This window comes from Impatiens glandulifera, chromosome 1 (genome assembly GCF_907164915.1).
Source record: "Impatiens glandulifera chromosome 1, dImpGla2.1, whole genome shotgun sequence".
In the NCBI taxonomy this organism is placed as follows: Eukaryota; Viridiplantae; Streptophyta; class Magnoliopsida; order Ericales; family Balsaminaceae; genus Impatiens; species Impatiens glandulifera.
In genome coordinates this window covers 110,312,286-110,327,391 of record NC_061862.1, presented here as the reverse complement: position 1 = coordinate 110,327,391, position 15,106 = coordinate 110,312,286, and the positions used below count along the sequence as shown (strand labels likewise).

General features: G+C 32.3%; 1 protein-coding gene across 2 annotated transcripts; it reads right to left on the bottom strand.

The window, feature by feature from the left end:
* Positions 1 to 3,805: 3,805 nt before the first annotated feature.
* Positions 3,806 to 10,657, bottom strand: LOC124919556 (protein LNK2-like). 2 transcript variants are annotated; one of them, XM_047459818.1, is made up of 10 exons: positions 10,372 to 10,657; positions 8,584 to 8,929; positions 8,382 to 8,511; positions 7,393 to 7,555; positions 7,219 to 7,287; positions 7,028 to 7,126; positions 5,474 to 6,085; positions 5,228 to 5,379; positions 4,107 to 4,433; positions 3,806 to 4,042 (listed from the first exon to the last, which is right to left on the bottom strand). In XM_047459818.1, the coding sequence occupies exons 1-9, from the start codon at positions 10,393 to 10,395 to the stop codon at positions 4,109 to 4,111; spliced, it is 1,920 nt and encodes a 639-aa protein (XP_047315774.1). In that variant the 5' UTR covers positions 10,396 to 10,657; the 3' UTR covers positions 3,806 to 4,042; positions 4,107 to 4,108. The 2 variants fall into 2 exon arrangements, with proteins under 2 accessions (XP_047315774.1, XP_047315773.1); XM_047459817.1 differs by having other exon boundaries at positions 3,806 to 4,433.
* Positions 10,658 to 15,106: the final 4,449 nt, after the last annotated feature.

Sequence of the window (15,106 nt, the reverse complement as noted above, 5' to 3'; positions counted from 1 at the left end):
TACCTTTTATTTTTAAAAGTGTTTTGTAAGTAATTGATGAACTTTTATCTTTAACTAAAAGTATTTATGCAACTTTCTGAAATTTTTATGTGGTCACTTTGTAATAACATATTTTAAACCTTATAACAACTAATTAGTATCATAATACTATCTTTGGTACATAGTATTAATTATATAGGTATAAAGTATATGAAGGTATAAGTTATATGAGGTATTATGATGTATAAATTATATATGTGATAGGTGTTTGGTTGGATATATAAAAGAGGTATAAATTTTATATAATTAAAATTTTGTGTTTGGTTAATGGTATAAAAAAATAATAAAAATAATAAAAGTCTATTTTACCCTTTATTTATATAAACTATTTTAATATTTATTTTATTCAGTTTTTATTATTAATTATATTTAAATTAATAAAATAATATTTTAATTAGTAAAAATAATATTTATTTATCATATAAATGTTTTAAAATTAATAATAATATTATATATTTATTTTATTCTTATTATTATTATTATTTTCTTTTAAAGAATTAGCACTAATCAAAATTAATTATTGTAAATATAAAATATGATCGTGATTTTTCCAAAAATGAAATTTTATTTGTGTTAACCCATAATTTATATAATGGTACAACTAGTAATTCTATAACACTTTTAAAATTGGGTTTTATTTACACTTTTATGTAATTAAAATAAAATGGATTTTTTAATATTAGTAGTCTCACCAAATGAAATCGAAAGACAATCTTTTGTTACTATAGTTAACTTGTTTTTACGTGCTTTAACTGCTCTGATTTATTGCCAGAAAATACTCGCTCTTTTGCGATACTAGATCTATTTTCTTTGTATGCAACTAAGTTAATTACTACAAATTGTCGTCATCCTTTAATGACTGCAGTCGGGATGATGCAATACTAGACTTTATTTCCATAAGAATGTTCTGACTGCAGTCGGGGTGATGCAAATATTTCCACTAGACTTCATTTTCATAAGAATGTTTTTGAAAACTTCTCGAACCAATTTCAGTAACTTCTAAAGTATCACAAATCCTCAAATAAGTGCAGTAAGAACACTTTTGATATTAATTTCATAACAAATGAAAGAGTTCTGTTAAGACAATAGAAGAATTATTTATATGTAAGGTTAAATTAGGTATAAAAAAATTAGCAAGTTTATACCTACTATTATCAGGTATAATATTATACCGAGTATGGTGTATAATTTATACCGATTATAAAACTGTAGATAGATAACTTTATAACCAAACAACTAATTAAATTTACTATGCATACTATTATCTAATACCTACAGGGTTATACTTACAACCAAACATAGGCGTAAAGTATTATAATAGTAAAAATAAAATAAAATATTTAGTTAATATGAAAAATGATTGATGATGTGATATTATATAAATTAAATCAAAAATATATATTATGTTCAACAAGTCCCAAATAAATTGAATTTTATAAAATAAATAAATAAAAAGGATCAAATAAGCTCAAAGTGTTCTAATTTTATAATGTTAAACTTACAAATTATCCCTTTCCCTTTAAATAAAAATATCTCAAATAACATTAAAAAAACTTACCACTATTAACACTTTTTAATTATATAAATATTACTTTTAAAACATCACTACTTGATTGATTATTTCAAGTTGTCATATTCACCTATTTACACATTAAATCCTACATAAGAATCTATAAGTTTCATTTTAATATTCAATGACATTTTATTTAATGATATTTTTTTTTATTTTCTTTACCCTTTTCTACCCATATCTATACACATTGAGTTTCAATCCATCATTTGGAAATTCTTGTACCCAAAATTTCTGGCTTCAAAAACATTTTTGAATGGTTTTATATTTTCTTAAGTAATTTTTTTAATCTATCGATCCATAATCCAAATAGAGGAGCAACACAAAATTATATATATATATATTTTTTAATAAAAAAAAATTAACATAATACTCCACCGCCATGACTTCTCGTTTCAACTCAAAACGTTTTAAGATGAAATTAAACCTAACAAAATTAAATATTTATCCTTACAAAACAAAATATGATCATAATTGTTTTTACGTGTATTTAATCAAATATATTTGAATTCAAATTTTTCTTCTTAACTTTTAACTAGATACAACTCCAGCTCATCTTTTCAATTGTCTCAATTTTGAATATCCATTTCAGTTGTTTGCAATTTAGATTATTCATCATGCCTAATATCAATAATGAAATAATCCATTAAGATGGTAGAGTGCAGACCATAAATATATACTCTTTATTGTCCACTAATTATTTTAATATATATCATTCCACTTAGAAAATATCTCATATTACCCTGTCCACAATTTCATAAAGAGAACTAGAAATGCTGAAAGGATTTATAAAGAAAAGCAACTGAGTTTCATTTCAAAACAATTTTGTATTGGATCTAATAGATTATCAAATTTCTTTTAGGAATGTCGCAAAGAAAATGTGAAAATCTATATAAAAAACAACAATAAAGTTCAAATTATGACATGATTTATTATAAATTATAAAAAAAAATGTTATAAAATCACTCAGACATGTGATATAAGCCCTTGAAAACAAATTATCCTATATGATTGATAATATTGTATATATTTTAGTGTAAAAAGTGTTTGTTGGGGCCGAAATAGTCTTATCTTCCTTTATTTGGTAAACTTTTAAAATGGCATAAAGGTGGTGGACTTCCACACTTGACCATAAAGAGAAACATTTGGAAACTGCACCCATTACAGTTTGTTCACAACATTTAATATCTGAACTTCAATTCAAGATTTTGACTAGGTGAATTATTTATGACAGGATCTTTCCAACTCATCACAACCAGTTTCTAATGTATTCATGCACTGCCTTCTTGCTAGTGCCATTTGGTTTGGGTCACCACATGTTTGGTCATTTGTTTTCGTTTAGGATTATGACTTCATCGAATGGATTTATGAACTCTTTAGCGAACCGCCTTTGGCTCAATGTGTAACGTGTGCCTCTTTGAAAGGACAGGACCATTGTCATAGAAAATCTTCAAGGTTAAACATTGGAATGACCATTATCAACTTCTTCGAGCATCAATGAGTTCGGAATCAGAAATGATATGACTTTCAAACAAACATTCCTCCACAACTTCAAAGTCACTTCTTTTTAAACCGCTTGAATCATCTGGGGAATTATCCTCCATTCCAAGGTCTCATCAAGTAATCCATGCCATGTTGATAAGGTCTGAAGCACTAACAATTGAACTCAGTATAAATTTTATTAGGAACAATCAGGTGTCCTTTGACAAGGTTATTTTGACTCACTTACATGCATTGAGTTCATCAATGGCTCCCTGATAAGCCCATTTATCTGCAAATGGGCTAACTCAATGTCTTGTTCACAGTCCTACATGTTTTTGAACGTTTTGTTTCCATTTTTGTTGCTTGTTCTTCCTTATTTTCCTAATGTACTTGTTTTTTTGTTGTTTTCCTTTAAGAGAGAAAAACTTCAAGTTGAAGGTAAATTTCCTTTACATAATTGAACTTTAGGTAATATTGCTTGTCCCAGTTTATGTAAGACTTTCATTTCCTTTCATTACCCCATTGTCAGTTGGTTTCTTTATTGCCATTTCCCCCTAGTTTGGGTTAGATTTGTTTCATTTGGATTACTGTTTTCATAGGGAAATGAAAGTTTATCTGGCCTTTGATCATTCTGACCAAAAAAGAAACATTGGAATGATTAATATCTCAAGCAGAGACATTGGAAATAGTAGATAAGTTTTAATAGAATCTGTGGATAGCAAACAATTTCATATATAAACTTCACATTGAAAAAATGTCAATGAACAGGCAATCCACAAACTTAGTAGGTTGAAGTTGGGTAGCTTAATTACACCATAACACAAACAAATTCATGACTGAGTTTAAAAAAAAATATTATTACAGGGATTTGTTGTCTTCTTTTCAAAGATTGAGCAAAACAACTGTCTTATGAAGGAGGAGCCGATGATATGATCTTAGGAGGTTACCATGCTGAATGATGAAGATCATGTCAGCTGACAGTAAAAAAACATATATTAAAGAAAGAAGGAATTACCCTTATATATCCTCATATGATAACTGAGTTTGTGGTTCAGCCTCCAAACAAGCTCCATCTATGGCTGACTCAACATTTGAGGCATTTTGCGATGTATTTTTGGATGGATCTCCTCCGTCCAATGATAAATGAGAACTTCTTGATCCAGATGAATGATACAACATTTGTGTTTTTTTTTTCCTTTCAAGTGGAAGGGTTGCGGAACCAGGTGTCCATGGATGCTTTCCTAAGGATGATGATTCTAGAGGCTTGTGAAAGAGAAGATGAGCCACAGCTCGATCAATTGGATTTGTCTCGGTTTCTGAATCAGGAGGAGCTTGGCTTAACCTGCAAAAAGATGTAAACAAGGAATAATGAAACTGGCAAATGGAGAAAAAACAAATCTTCATGGAAAATAAAATCAACCATTTCCATGGCTCAATGATTTAGTTGATAACCATCACTTCTTCAATCATATCATTCAAATCATCATCCAAAATATCATTACTTTTAACTTTTATAAAATTTCAAAATATTAAATACTAAAGATATTTTGATAATTTTATCCAAATAATACACTTGTACATCAATCAAACAAGATTTTTTTTTCAAATAACACAAAGATCAAACAAGGCCCTAATCTCTTGTCTGGGATGAATTTCTGTCATACTGGTTTCCTACATTCAAGAGGCATTATACATCTGAAAACTATTCCTCCATAGTGCATTTTATTATACAGCAGTATTTGGCAAAACTACGTGTTATATATGTACTTATGTCTTCATTAATTAGCTTAGTCATATTTAAAATCACTTAATTATTTGGATTCAGCTCAAATAGCTATAAAATCTTGCTTAATTCCGTAATCTATAAATACTTAACTCGATCATATAATAAGAGCATACAAAATACAATTTAACCACTGAAAATTAATCATATTACGTCATAATAAGGGTAATTTATACTTTAAGTACTTTTCCTACACTAGTTCCACATTTTATCAAATTAACTTACAAATCAAGTACTTAAAATTGAGACATATTCAATATATTTCTTTGTCAGTGACTGTGCTCATTCGACACCTAAAATTCAGTATTCAGAATTTAACACTTAGTTTTCCAGTTTTATCAAAGCCACCCTACCTGTTTTGTGTACTTATTTCTTCTTTACTCAGAGGATCAGCTCTGTTGTTTCCATTGGAACTGCTAGTGTCATTAGAATAGTGCCTCAACTGTGCACTTTCTGCCAATCGAAACAAACTATCTCGTATGCAGAGTTTTGTATTGACATCCAACTGTGAGCAAGCAAAACAAAAAAGATTCTACCATTAAGTACATAGCAAAAGGGTTAGGGGTAAAAAGGTAGTTTATAGGATAACAATAGCCAACCTTGTCAACTATATTTTTTATCCGGTGTAATATCGTACCCTCAATGGAGCAATAATCATCAACCGCTACAGATAGGATATCCGAATCGTCTTGTTTAGAAGAGTTAGGATCAAAACTGGTATTATCAACCTCTGGCTGGATTTTCGGATTCTCATCTAAAGAGACCTTGTGAGTGTATTGTTGTTGTTGCTTCTGAATGGCAAGCAATGCTTGCATTTGCTGTCTTCGCCTCAACTTCTCAATCTTTTCCTGAGGTGTCATTCTCAGAGGCTGTGATGATTTGCTCTTCAAAGGATTCAATTTAGTTGGAGAAGCTTCATAAGGTGAGATAACTTTTCGATAATCCTCCTGAAGATAAATATGTGGAAGGACTGTCTTACTTCCATATTGGTTTTGATTTGGATTCATCAATGGGTAAGCAAAAGGTTGATATTGTGAAGGGACTGAAATTGGAAACTGTGTTTGCTGAGTGAGAATTGATGGACCGAGATGCCCATCTAATTGGTGAAACTGGTTTCCAGAATTTGTCCATGAAGCATGGTAATCAGGCCAATCCTTTCTTTCAGAATTTTTTCTCCTCCGTCTGGAACTTTTCCTACTGGAAACAGAAACCTGCAACAAGAACCTGATGCTTATATTTAAACATACAAATGGAAACTAAGAATACAAAGAGAAAGGAGAATGGTAATTTTATTAATCGGAGCAAAAATACCCCTAACAGATTAATTCCTTAAATAGTTTTATCTCTTCGTCTCCTTTTTCTTGTTTTTAAGGCTGTAGAATTCCTTACAAATCAAATTAGGAGGATTTAATTAATTAGCATACTCCTTAATACTATTTCCTTAAGTGATTAAATGTAAATTATATTAATAGAGGCTTACCATAGTTCAATTTATTCAGGTAAGACTTTTTGAATTTGTTTATGTATCAGGATCCACATCCATATACAAAAACAAAAATAAATTTCTGAATTTGTGTCCAGCTAATTTAGTTTCCATACGTTTTTGTATATGGATCCAGATACAGAAACATAAATAAAAAGTGTTTCCAAAGGCATTAACGGAAGTTAATGAAAATGTAAGAAATTAATTTGACGGTTGGTCAATGTTGCACCTTCTTAAAGAAATTGAAGGAGTGTTGCGCTTTTAATAAATTTTTTCTTGTTTGATACATGGGTATTCCAATTAAAAATGTTCATGTATAAATTTGCACTTATTTTCTAAAAGAAAATTTCAGATAAGAATCAAACATCACATGGAGTTGGACTGTTACAGTGTTGAATGCAATGAATAACCAAAAAACAGGTAAAATAAACACAAACTCAAATTCTGTAAACGTGAAATCAGCAGACTCAGTATTTCTTTTTGGAAAAGGAATGGATGAAGGTTCAATATAGCAGGCAGTCAATGAATGCTTCTCAAGAGAGGTCAGAAATTGCAATAATAAATTTGCCAGAAATGAAATGGCCGTGGCCTCCAAAAGCAGGTAGCTACTGTACTTCTATTGAGTGCAGGTCAACCTAACTTTTGAACAAAAATGATAGGAAAATGTTACCTTGCCTGTCAGATCATCATTCAAGGAGGCTGTGGTCATGCTTCCAGTACCCAAATGGGTGTTCAATGATGACGTCTTTCCAAGGAAAGACAGATTATTCTGCATAACCACAAACAAATATTTAAAATCTTTAGAATACAGCTAATAACAAAGATTGCCAAAGAAAAGAACAGTGGTTAGAATTTGAAGACCTCCTCTTCTTTCATCTGTTTAGTCATGTTCCCAGTAAACTCCATTTTATCTTGATTTGTAACCAAACTCTGACATTCACTCATGATAATAAGGAAGATTAGTGGTCAAGGTTATTTCTTACTTCATATTGGTAAGATGAATGTAGTTGTATTCTAAAAAATGTGTTGGTTTACCTCATATTGGTTAGATGAGCCTCTGAATCCTCCTAGCTCTGGACTTGAAGAGTCCAGGGGAAGGGGAAAGAATTTTTCTGGATTTCCAGTAACAGTTTTGGAAGAGGACCATAGCTCATCATCATTACCCAGATTTGCATTTCCAAATATTGAATCCTCATTGCTGCAAAATATCACTTGTGAGGATATTGAGTCAGATGCACACCGTCAGGCATGAGGCAAACTACCTAGAAGAGTTAAAAACAAAATATCCAAATAATTACACCAGTAATTGACAGTAAACCTGTTACACGATAAACTACAGAGGTCAAGCTACTGGGCTAAGACATACAATTCATATCTTTCATACTCAGGGAATGATATTCGATCAGGAAGAGTCACTGTAGCACTTCAATAAATGGATCAATTACTGATGCAGAATTAACCTCCAAACACTAACACTACTCTTAAAGGAATAAATACATAATCGATTAATGGGGGCAAGATTATAATTTATTTTACAGTTCCTTTGTGTGAAGGGAGATATACATTACAAAAATCAGACGACCAATGGGCTAACGAAGCTTGATGGTTGAGCTGATTAATAAACAATGTGAAACCCGTATATACACAGTTTGTATTATTAGAAAGTTGTTTTTACCACAACTCTATTTATTCACACTTTAACATTAATTTTTGCATAGAAGATGTAAAAAAAACTCACTAAGGGTAGTTCAAGTGGCAAAAGTGGTTCTTAAGAGACCAAAGGTTCATGCTAGCTTCCAACACTAAAAAAAATGAATCTTTTTTTTTGGGTATGAATCTTCAACTGCTTAATCATATATGACAGCCTGTGACTAATTAAGCAAACACAGTACATGCACCAACATCTTCATAGCTCAGTCAATCCATATAGAATCGCAGAAATATGATAAAATGTAATACATATTCCAAATTGGTATCATAACATATTATATAATGTAATAAAGAATAATGTCCTGTCTTTTTACCTGAAAATTCTATCAAGATCATCAAAGCTTCCAATGTTAGCCCATCCGAAGTCAAGAAAATCACCTTGCACTCTATCATCATCTCCATTATGAAATGCTTCTGAGCCCTTATTTACTTGAGGAGTCACATCTGTTGAAGAAGAACATGATTAGGAGGAACCGATTTTAAGATTATCCCAAATAAAAATGACAAGTTGTCCACCTTTTGAGGAATCCAATTTGGTAATTTCAGTCAAATTATTAGACAATTCAGTGTCAAAGGAATCTTGATCAGTTCTGGAAACATCTGACGAGGACAAATCAGGGCAGAGGGACATAACTGTGGAACAATTTCTTTTATGCACTTCATGCTGTGTATAGCTTTCTAATTTATTAAGCCCGGGCACATCAGTTTTACCAGAGAGAGCTCTTTGACTGGACGAAGACTTATCATCTTCATTTTCCCATACCTCCTTGAGGCTTTCTCTAGAAATACCTCTCTGATTATCTTCTCCTTCCTTGGAGAAAGGTACAATATGGTCATCCTCATCCCATACTATATGTGTAACCTTGAAAAAAAAAAAAAGAAGTTCAAGTGTTCCATGTCACTTTACACGACAATTATGGCATTATATCATTCAGGAATATAATTATGTTACATAATTGTGTAGGTAAAGGCACAAAGACAATTGAGAAAGAAACTGTTTTAGAAGGATGTAGGGGGTGTTAATTTGTGGTTACATTCATGGAAGATAATTGATCAAATTGAATACAATCTGAGTTGGTTGGATTATGGATTCAATCTGACTAAAATTCAAATGAGGAAAAAAGATAGAGGTCATCCAACCCATCACCCTATCCACAACAACATTATCTTCTTACCATCATTTAATGTATATAACTTTTCTTTGTCTATTGCTTCTCTTAAGGTTTTTCTTTTCTCTATCTTTACTACTCTGCATCAAATGGTTTCGTATTTAGCTTGCCTGATCTTCATAGATGGATTAGTGAGAAGACAACAAAGTCTTTTCAGATGAGATTTGAATTGTTTTTTAATTGGTACTGCGTACCCATTGACTTAACCACTGTCATTACTTGTACTTATCTGGGTCTGTTCTGCATAGATGTTTATCTAAGTCTTGTCTCAAATTCTCAAACTACATTCAAACCATAATATAACAAACAACCGCGTCTGTTACAAGCTTCTAGCTTAAAACTGTAGCTATCTTGTCACGGCTGTGACGGTTAGTGCTACAACGTTCATGGTTTTCATGGATCAATTTTTTTGCCTAATACTCTCCAAAAAAGGTATCATTCAATTGCATAATAAAATTGATTAACATAGGTTCCTACTTATCTAATTCTAAAGAGGTTCATTGTCCTCTAATGGGCATAGGTCAAGGAAATCTTCAAACTCTAGTTCATTAACATACTTGCGTTTGATCAACTTTCTGACAAGAGAGTGAAAGTTTTTCGGCATATGATCAAACCAACAATTGAGCCTAAGCCCAACACATCCCTCTTAAACCTAAGCATTGAGACTGAATCATATTCTTTCCAACCTTTTAATTTTACATTGTTAAGGCCTAAGCACATATGATACAATGACATTGTATTTCATCATTGAGGGAAATACAAGTTCGATTTTTCATTAATCTTTTGTACTTCTATTAGGCAAAAATGATGAATTCAAGTATAACAATTTTGGTAGGAAGTACAATTTTGACAGGTTGAGACTTGAGTGACTAAAAATACAGTTCTTATATGCAATTGCCTTTCCCATATGTCTTGTGGTTAACTCACAGCATGTTATTTGTGATTCTATATATCCTATGTTCTTTCAGATCCCATTACTGCTAAGGATTAGGAAGAAAAAAAGAGCATATGATCATCGATTTCCAACAAAAAAAAACAAATCCCTTCCCCTGCAGTAAATCTGACTCCCTATAATAGATAAACATAAACCCACCAGTAATCTACAACCATAGGGAGAGTTAGTATGAAAAATTACCTTTTCGTCGTTCCAATCAAACATGGCTAAGAAAACCGCAAGAGATCTCTGAACCAGGACTCAAACCAATCTTAAGAAGCACACAATTTGAACTGAACATGGCAGAAACTAACAAGAAAAATGACAGAATCAGCAGCCTCTCTCAGTCTTAAGAGTGCTCGCTTGAACGCATGAAGAACACAGTTACCCTCACGTAATCTCCCCCTTCCTTCCGTATTCTCATCCCCGTTCAATGTCAGCCTCCTTTTTTCTTTTCTCACAGTAGAACAAACAAGCTACCTCTGCAGATTGAGAGAGAAGAGAAAGTGGGTCCAACTGGCGGTCACGTATCTAAAGCTGTGGCTGTGAATGCTCGAATCAAAACAAGGTATGTGATTGGTCAGGGGAGTTGAATGAAGTGGATCATTATGATCTTGAAATTTCATTTGTTCTTCATTTGGTTTTCATTTTGGACTTGTGGGTTCTCTTTGTGGATGAGGTTCTTCCTCAAGTCCCTATCCGCCACCCACATGCCCAACTTTGCCTGCTCTGCCCAATTTTGCTATAAAATAAAGGCAGTTGCTTGATTTTGAATGGTCCACAAGTTCTTTAAAAATATACATTTCATATGTTCTTGTAATAAACAAATTATTCAAACATGTTGACAAAATGGTGTAAATATGTAAAGGTGGATTAAAAGTGAAGTATGAGGTCAAGAAGCAATCTCATCTTGTGGTGGTGGACAATCTGAAGTATTTCGAAGACTAATAGAAAGACAGATTTGAAATTATCGTTAGAATCATCAAGTTGATAAGAATGAATGATTACCATATTCTTTTTCTGATAGTCTTTTTATATATCTGTAAAGGGAATTTTACTAAATGACCCTAATGAATAATGATAGAGATATTTGGAGAAATTTGACGAAATGACACTAATGATAGAGATATTTGGGGAAATTTGACGAAATGACCCTACAAATTACCTTAAATGCGAGAAGTATCAGCGCATAAATTAAATAGCGTTGGTGACCATTTTTTTTATGACAATTATGTCATTTCGTGAGACGCAACCGGAACTCTATAATTTTTTTTCTATTTGTTGCTTCATTTTCTCTCTCTTCTCCGCTCTAAACTCTAATGGCGAAAAAGACTTTTTTTTCTTTTCATCGACGAAGAACACATCGAAGAACACCATTCCACTATATTCAACGGCAAAGAGCGGCGAAGAACTTCAACGGCGAACAACGACGACGAAAGATAAAATTTCCACTATTTTCGTTTATAGATCAATGTTTTGTGTTTATTTCGTTTATAGATGAATGTTTGTATTTATTTCGTTTATAGAACGACATTGATTCGTCGATTCGCCTTGATTCCTTGAATGCATGTGTTGATGGTCGTCACGCGGTTACGTCACGCGATTGCGTCACGCGGTTGCGTCACGCCCGTTGAGAACTTTGAAGGAACCCAAATGCGAAACTAGAATTCTCGTCACTTTGATTACACTAATTCAAACTGAAGCTATTGAAATCGTCGCTGAAGAATTGCTTTCCCAGATCCATCTCTTTCTTTCAAGGTATAATCCGGTTGTTTTTCATTGGATTTCTTCGTGTCTAGGGGAGGTTACTTCCGTCCAGGCATTTGCAGGCTTGAATCGTCGGTGGTCTCGACAAGATGTTGAAAATATTTTCCAAAAAACCCTCTACCAAAGGTTCGTTCTTTCCTCTTCTTTAATTGATTAATCGAGATGATGTCTTGTTATTAGAGAAATTTGAATTCATTTGACTTTATGTTTGTTTGATGGTAGAGGCTCTTAGAGAGAGTAAGAGAGAAATGGCGAATGCCACCCGAGGTAATTGCCCTGTAATCACTGAATACAATTTGTTTGTTTTCCTATAAATGATCAAAGATGGTGAATAAGTTTGCTTTTATTTTAGGCATTGAGAAGGAGATTACAGCCTTACAGATGGAAGTAAGTTGAGAGATCTTTTCAAAAAATGAATCTCTGGTTAGCTTAACTGATTGTTGACTCAACTCTATCTACCTTCTTCTTACCATTTGGACAGGAAAGGCATCTAGTTCCAGAGATAAAGAGAACTACAAAAACATCAAATGAGGTACTTCTCTCTTGTTTGTGAAAGAGATGCTTTCTTCATTGACTTAATCTCTTATTGGGTTTTGGACTCATATTTAATTAGAATTTATATATTGTAATTGGAATTTAAGCCTTTATTAGGCTTAGGAGTAGTAGTTTAATCTTTTGCCTTTTGATGTACTCCTATAAATAGAGACATTGTAACCTAAGGTTACTTAGACCATTATTTCATGGAATATCAATAGAATGGACGACTCCCCGAGGATGTAGGCATTGTTGACCGAACCTAGTTATATCTAGTGTAATTTATTATTATTCTTTACCACATTATTTTTATATCTTCTTTTATCGTGTGTTTAGATTAAATTGTTTCTCAACAAGTGGTATCAGAGCATGTTTTGAGAATGTTTAACATAATCTATTTGTGAAGATATGACGGAAACCCTAACCACCATTGAAGAAGTTGTTGATATTTGTGCTTTTTTTGAAGATTGCTGGTTATTTGAGAAAACGACATTGGTTGGAGAAGATTTAGCCGCTGTGAAGATTTGAGTCGAAATCTTCAATTGCTAAGGAGATGTCTACGATCGTTCAAAAAATTTCTTAGTTTTGGGTGACGATGTCTTGAGAATAAGACAATGAGTCTTTTGTTCTTCTCGAAGGCGCCAATGGGTGCAGGTGACGAAAAGTCGTCGTGTAGGCAGCGACACCAGAATGAAGAAGATGATGTATTTTGACATATTTTAATTTGGGGCATATGGTAAAAAGGAAATATATATATATATATATTCCATATATATCTCTATATATATTCCATATAAATAGATATTATATTATGATATAATATAATATATAGAGAGGAGTCAAGAATCTTTGAAGCGGTCAACAACTAAGACTTTTTCAACTAAGACTTTTTATTTAAATCTCGTTTGATTTCATAAAATAGGTTTAAAACCTATTTGATTCCAATTTTCACAAGTAAAAATAAAACTCTCAAAGCTTTATATGCTTTGATCTTGGATTTGTATTAAGGTTTGTTTGACTTGAATTTCTCAAAGATGGAGATTTGTGATTTATCTTCTAAGAGATTTGATATTCGTCAATATGGAGATTGAAAATTGGAGTTGAAAAAGAAGGTGGAGTACTTATTCGATGTTGCAGATTATAGAAGACAATTGATGCAACATGTAAATGGTTTTCTGATTAAAGTAGGTGGTTTTAATGTTTGTTTGCAAGAGTGTATTTTTGATATGTGTGTTTAAGGGCCGAATTTGGATTTGCATCAACCTTATGAGTAGGTTTTGATTGGCAATCCCGGTAAGTGCTGGTGCGAAGTTTTCAAGTGGGTGTTGATGCCTCAAGGGTTCTACCAAGAATGATAATTTCTAAGGTATGAGTTGAGGGTGCACTAATCATATATATGGTTTGTTAAATTCTTTCTATGCAAGATTTTGCTAGAACAATGTGGAGAACAAACGATACATCTTCATGCTTATTGAAAATTAGTTGGAGGTTTTATTATAACCGATTGTTGTCTTGGCATACATGGGTGATATTATTTCACTATGTCGATGGCTTTGACTTGAAGAAATTATCGGCTAAAATAAGTTTGGAGAGATTTTTTTTGGAAACCGGTTATTGAAGAAGTCAAATTAAAGGAAAGGTAGAGTGAAAATCTAATAGTAGATTTTCGCCTACAGCCGCGCAGAGTTCATCAAACTGACGATCGGAGATATAAACAGAGTCCGATTGCACTGAGATTTTGTCGAGAGGGTTGGTAACTCATTCCTCTATATTTTTAACGGTCGGATCAAGGTTTGAACGTCTGAAGTTTGTTTTTCCGAGGCTTAAAGTGTCTGCCTAATTTTAATTTTATTTGACATATTTGAGACCAAAAAGTTTGTATCATTTTGGTTATGATCTTATCTTATTGGAAGAACTAATCAAGATGAAGACTGTGGTGATATTATGTGCTTTTACACTTGACAAAAACATGATTGAGTATGGAAAGTTGTTATTTATAAGGTGTTTACCGATGATAACATTGTCGACATGTTGACAGGGCAATCCTTTAGGCCAAATTGCAAGATTGCATTGAGTTGACGGGTGATTAAGGATTGAAACAATTCCAATTAACACATATTATCAATGAAAGACCAGGAAGAGGAATATTAATGAAAGACACTCATAAGTTGAGGTGGAGACATCTTGAGATCAACTCTCAAACGACCAAGAAGAAATCATTGCATTTTCTTCTAATGTGAGAAGATAAATAAAATTTTGAGTGAGATTCCTAGTCATGAAAAAGAGGCTAGATGAGAGACTCGGTTAATTCGAATATAATGATTTTGTTACTTATTTTGTTTTATCTTAATTGTCTATACATTGTGGATCATATATTAGATGAATGGGATGATTGAGACCTTGAATAGGGATTCCTAGTCATGAAAAAGAGGCTAGATGAGAGGTTCGATCAATTCAAATGAAAGGATATTCGATTTCTTTCAGAGAAACTATAAATGAGAATTTGAAGCATGGGTGAAGACAATTGAAGAGAGATATTGAATATTGAAATAATATTCTTGGATTTCTAGGCGTTTTGGATTCAAGAAACTAGCAGATTGCAAGCTAATTTGTTCAAGAAGAAGTATGAGGTTCA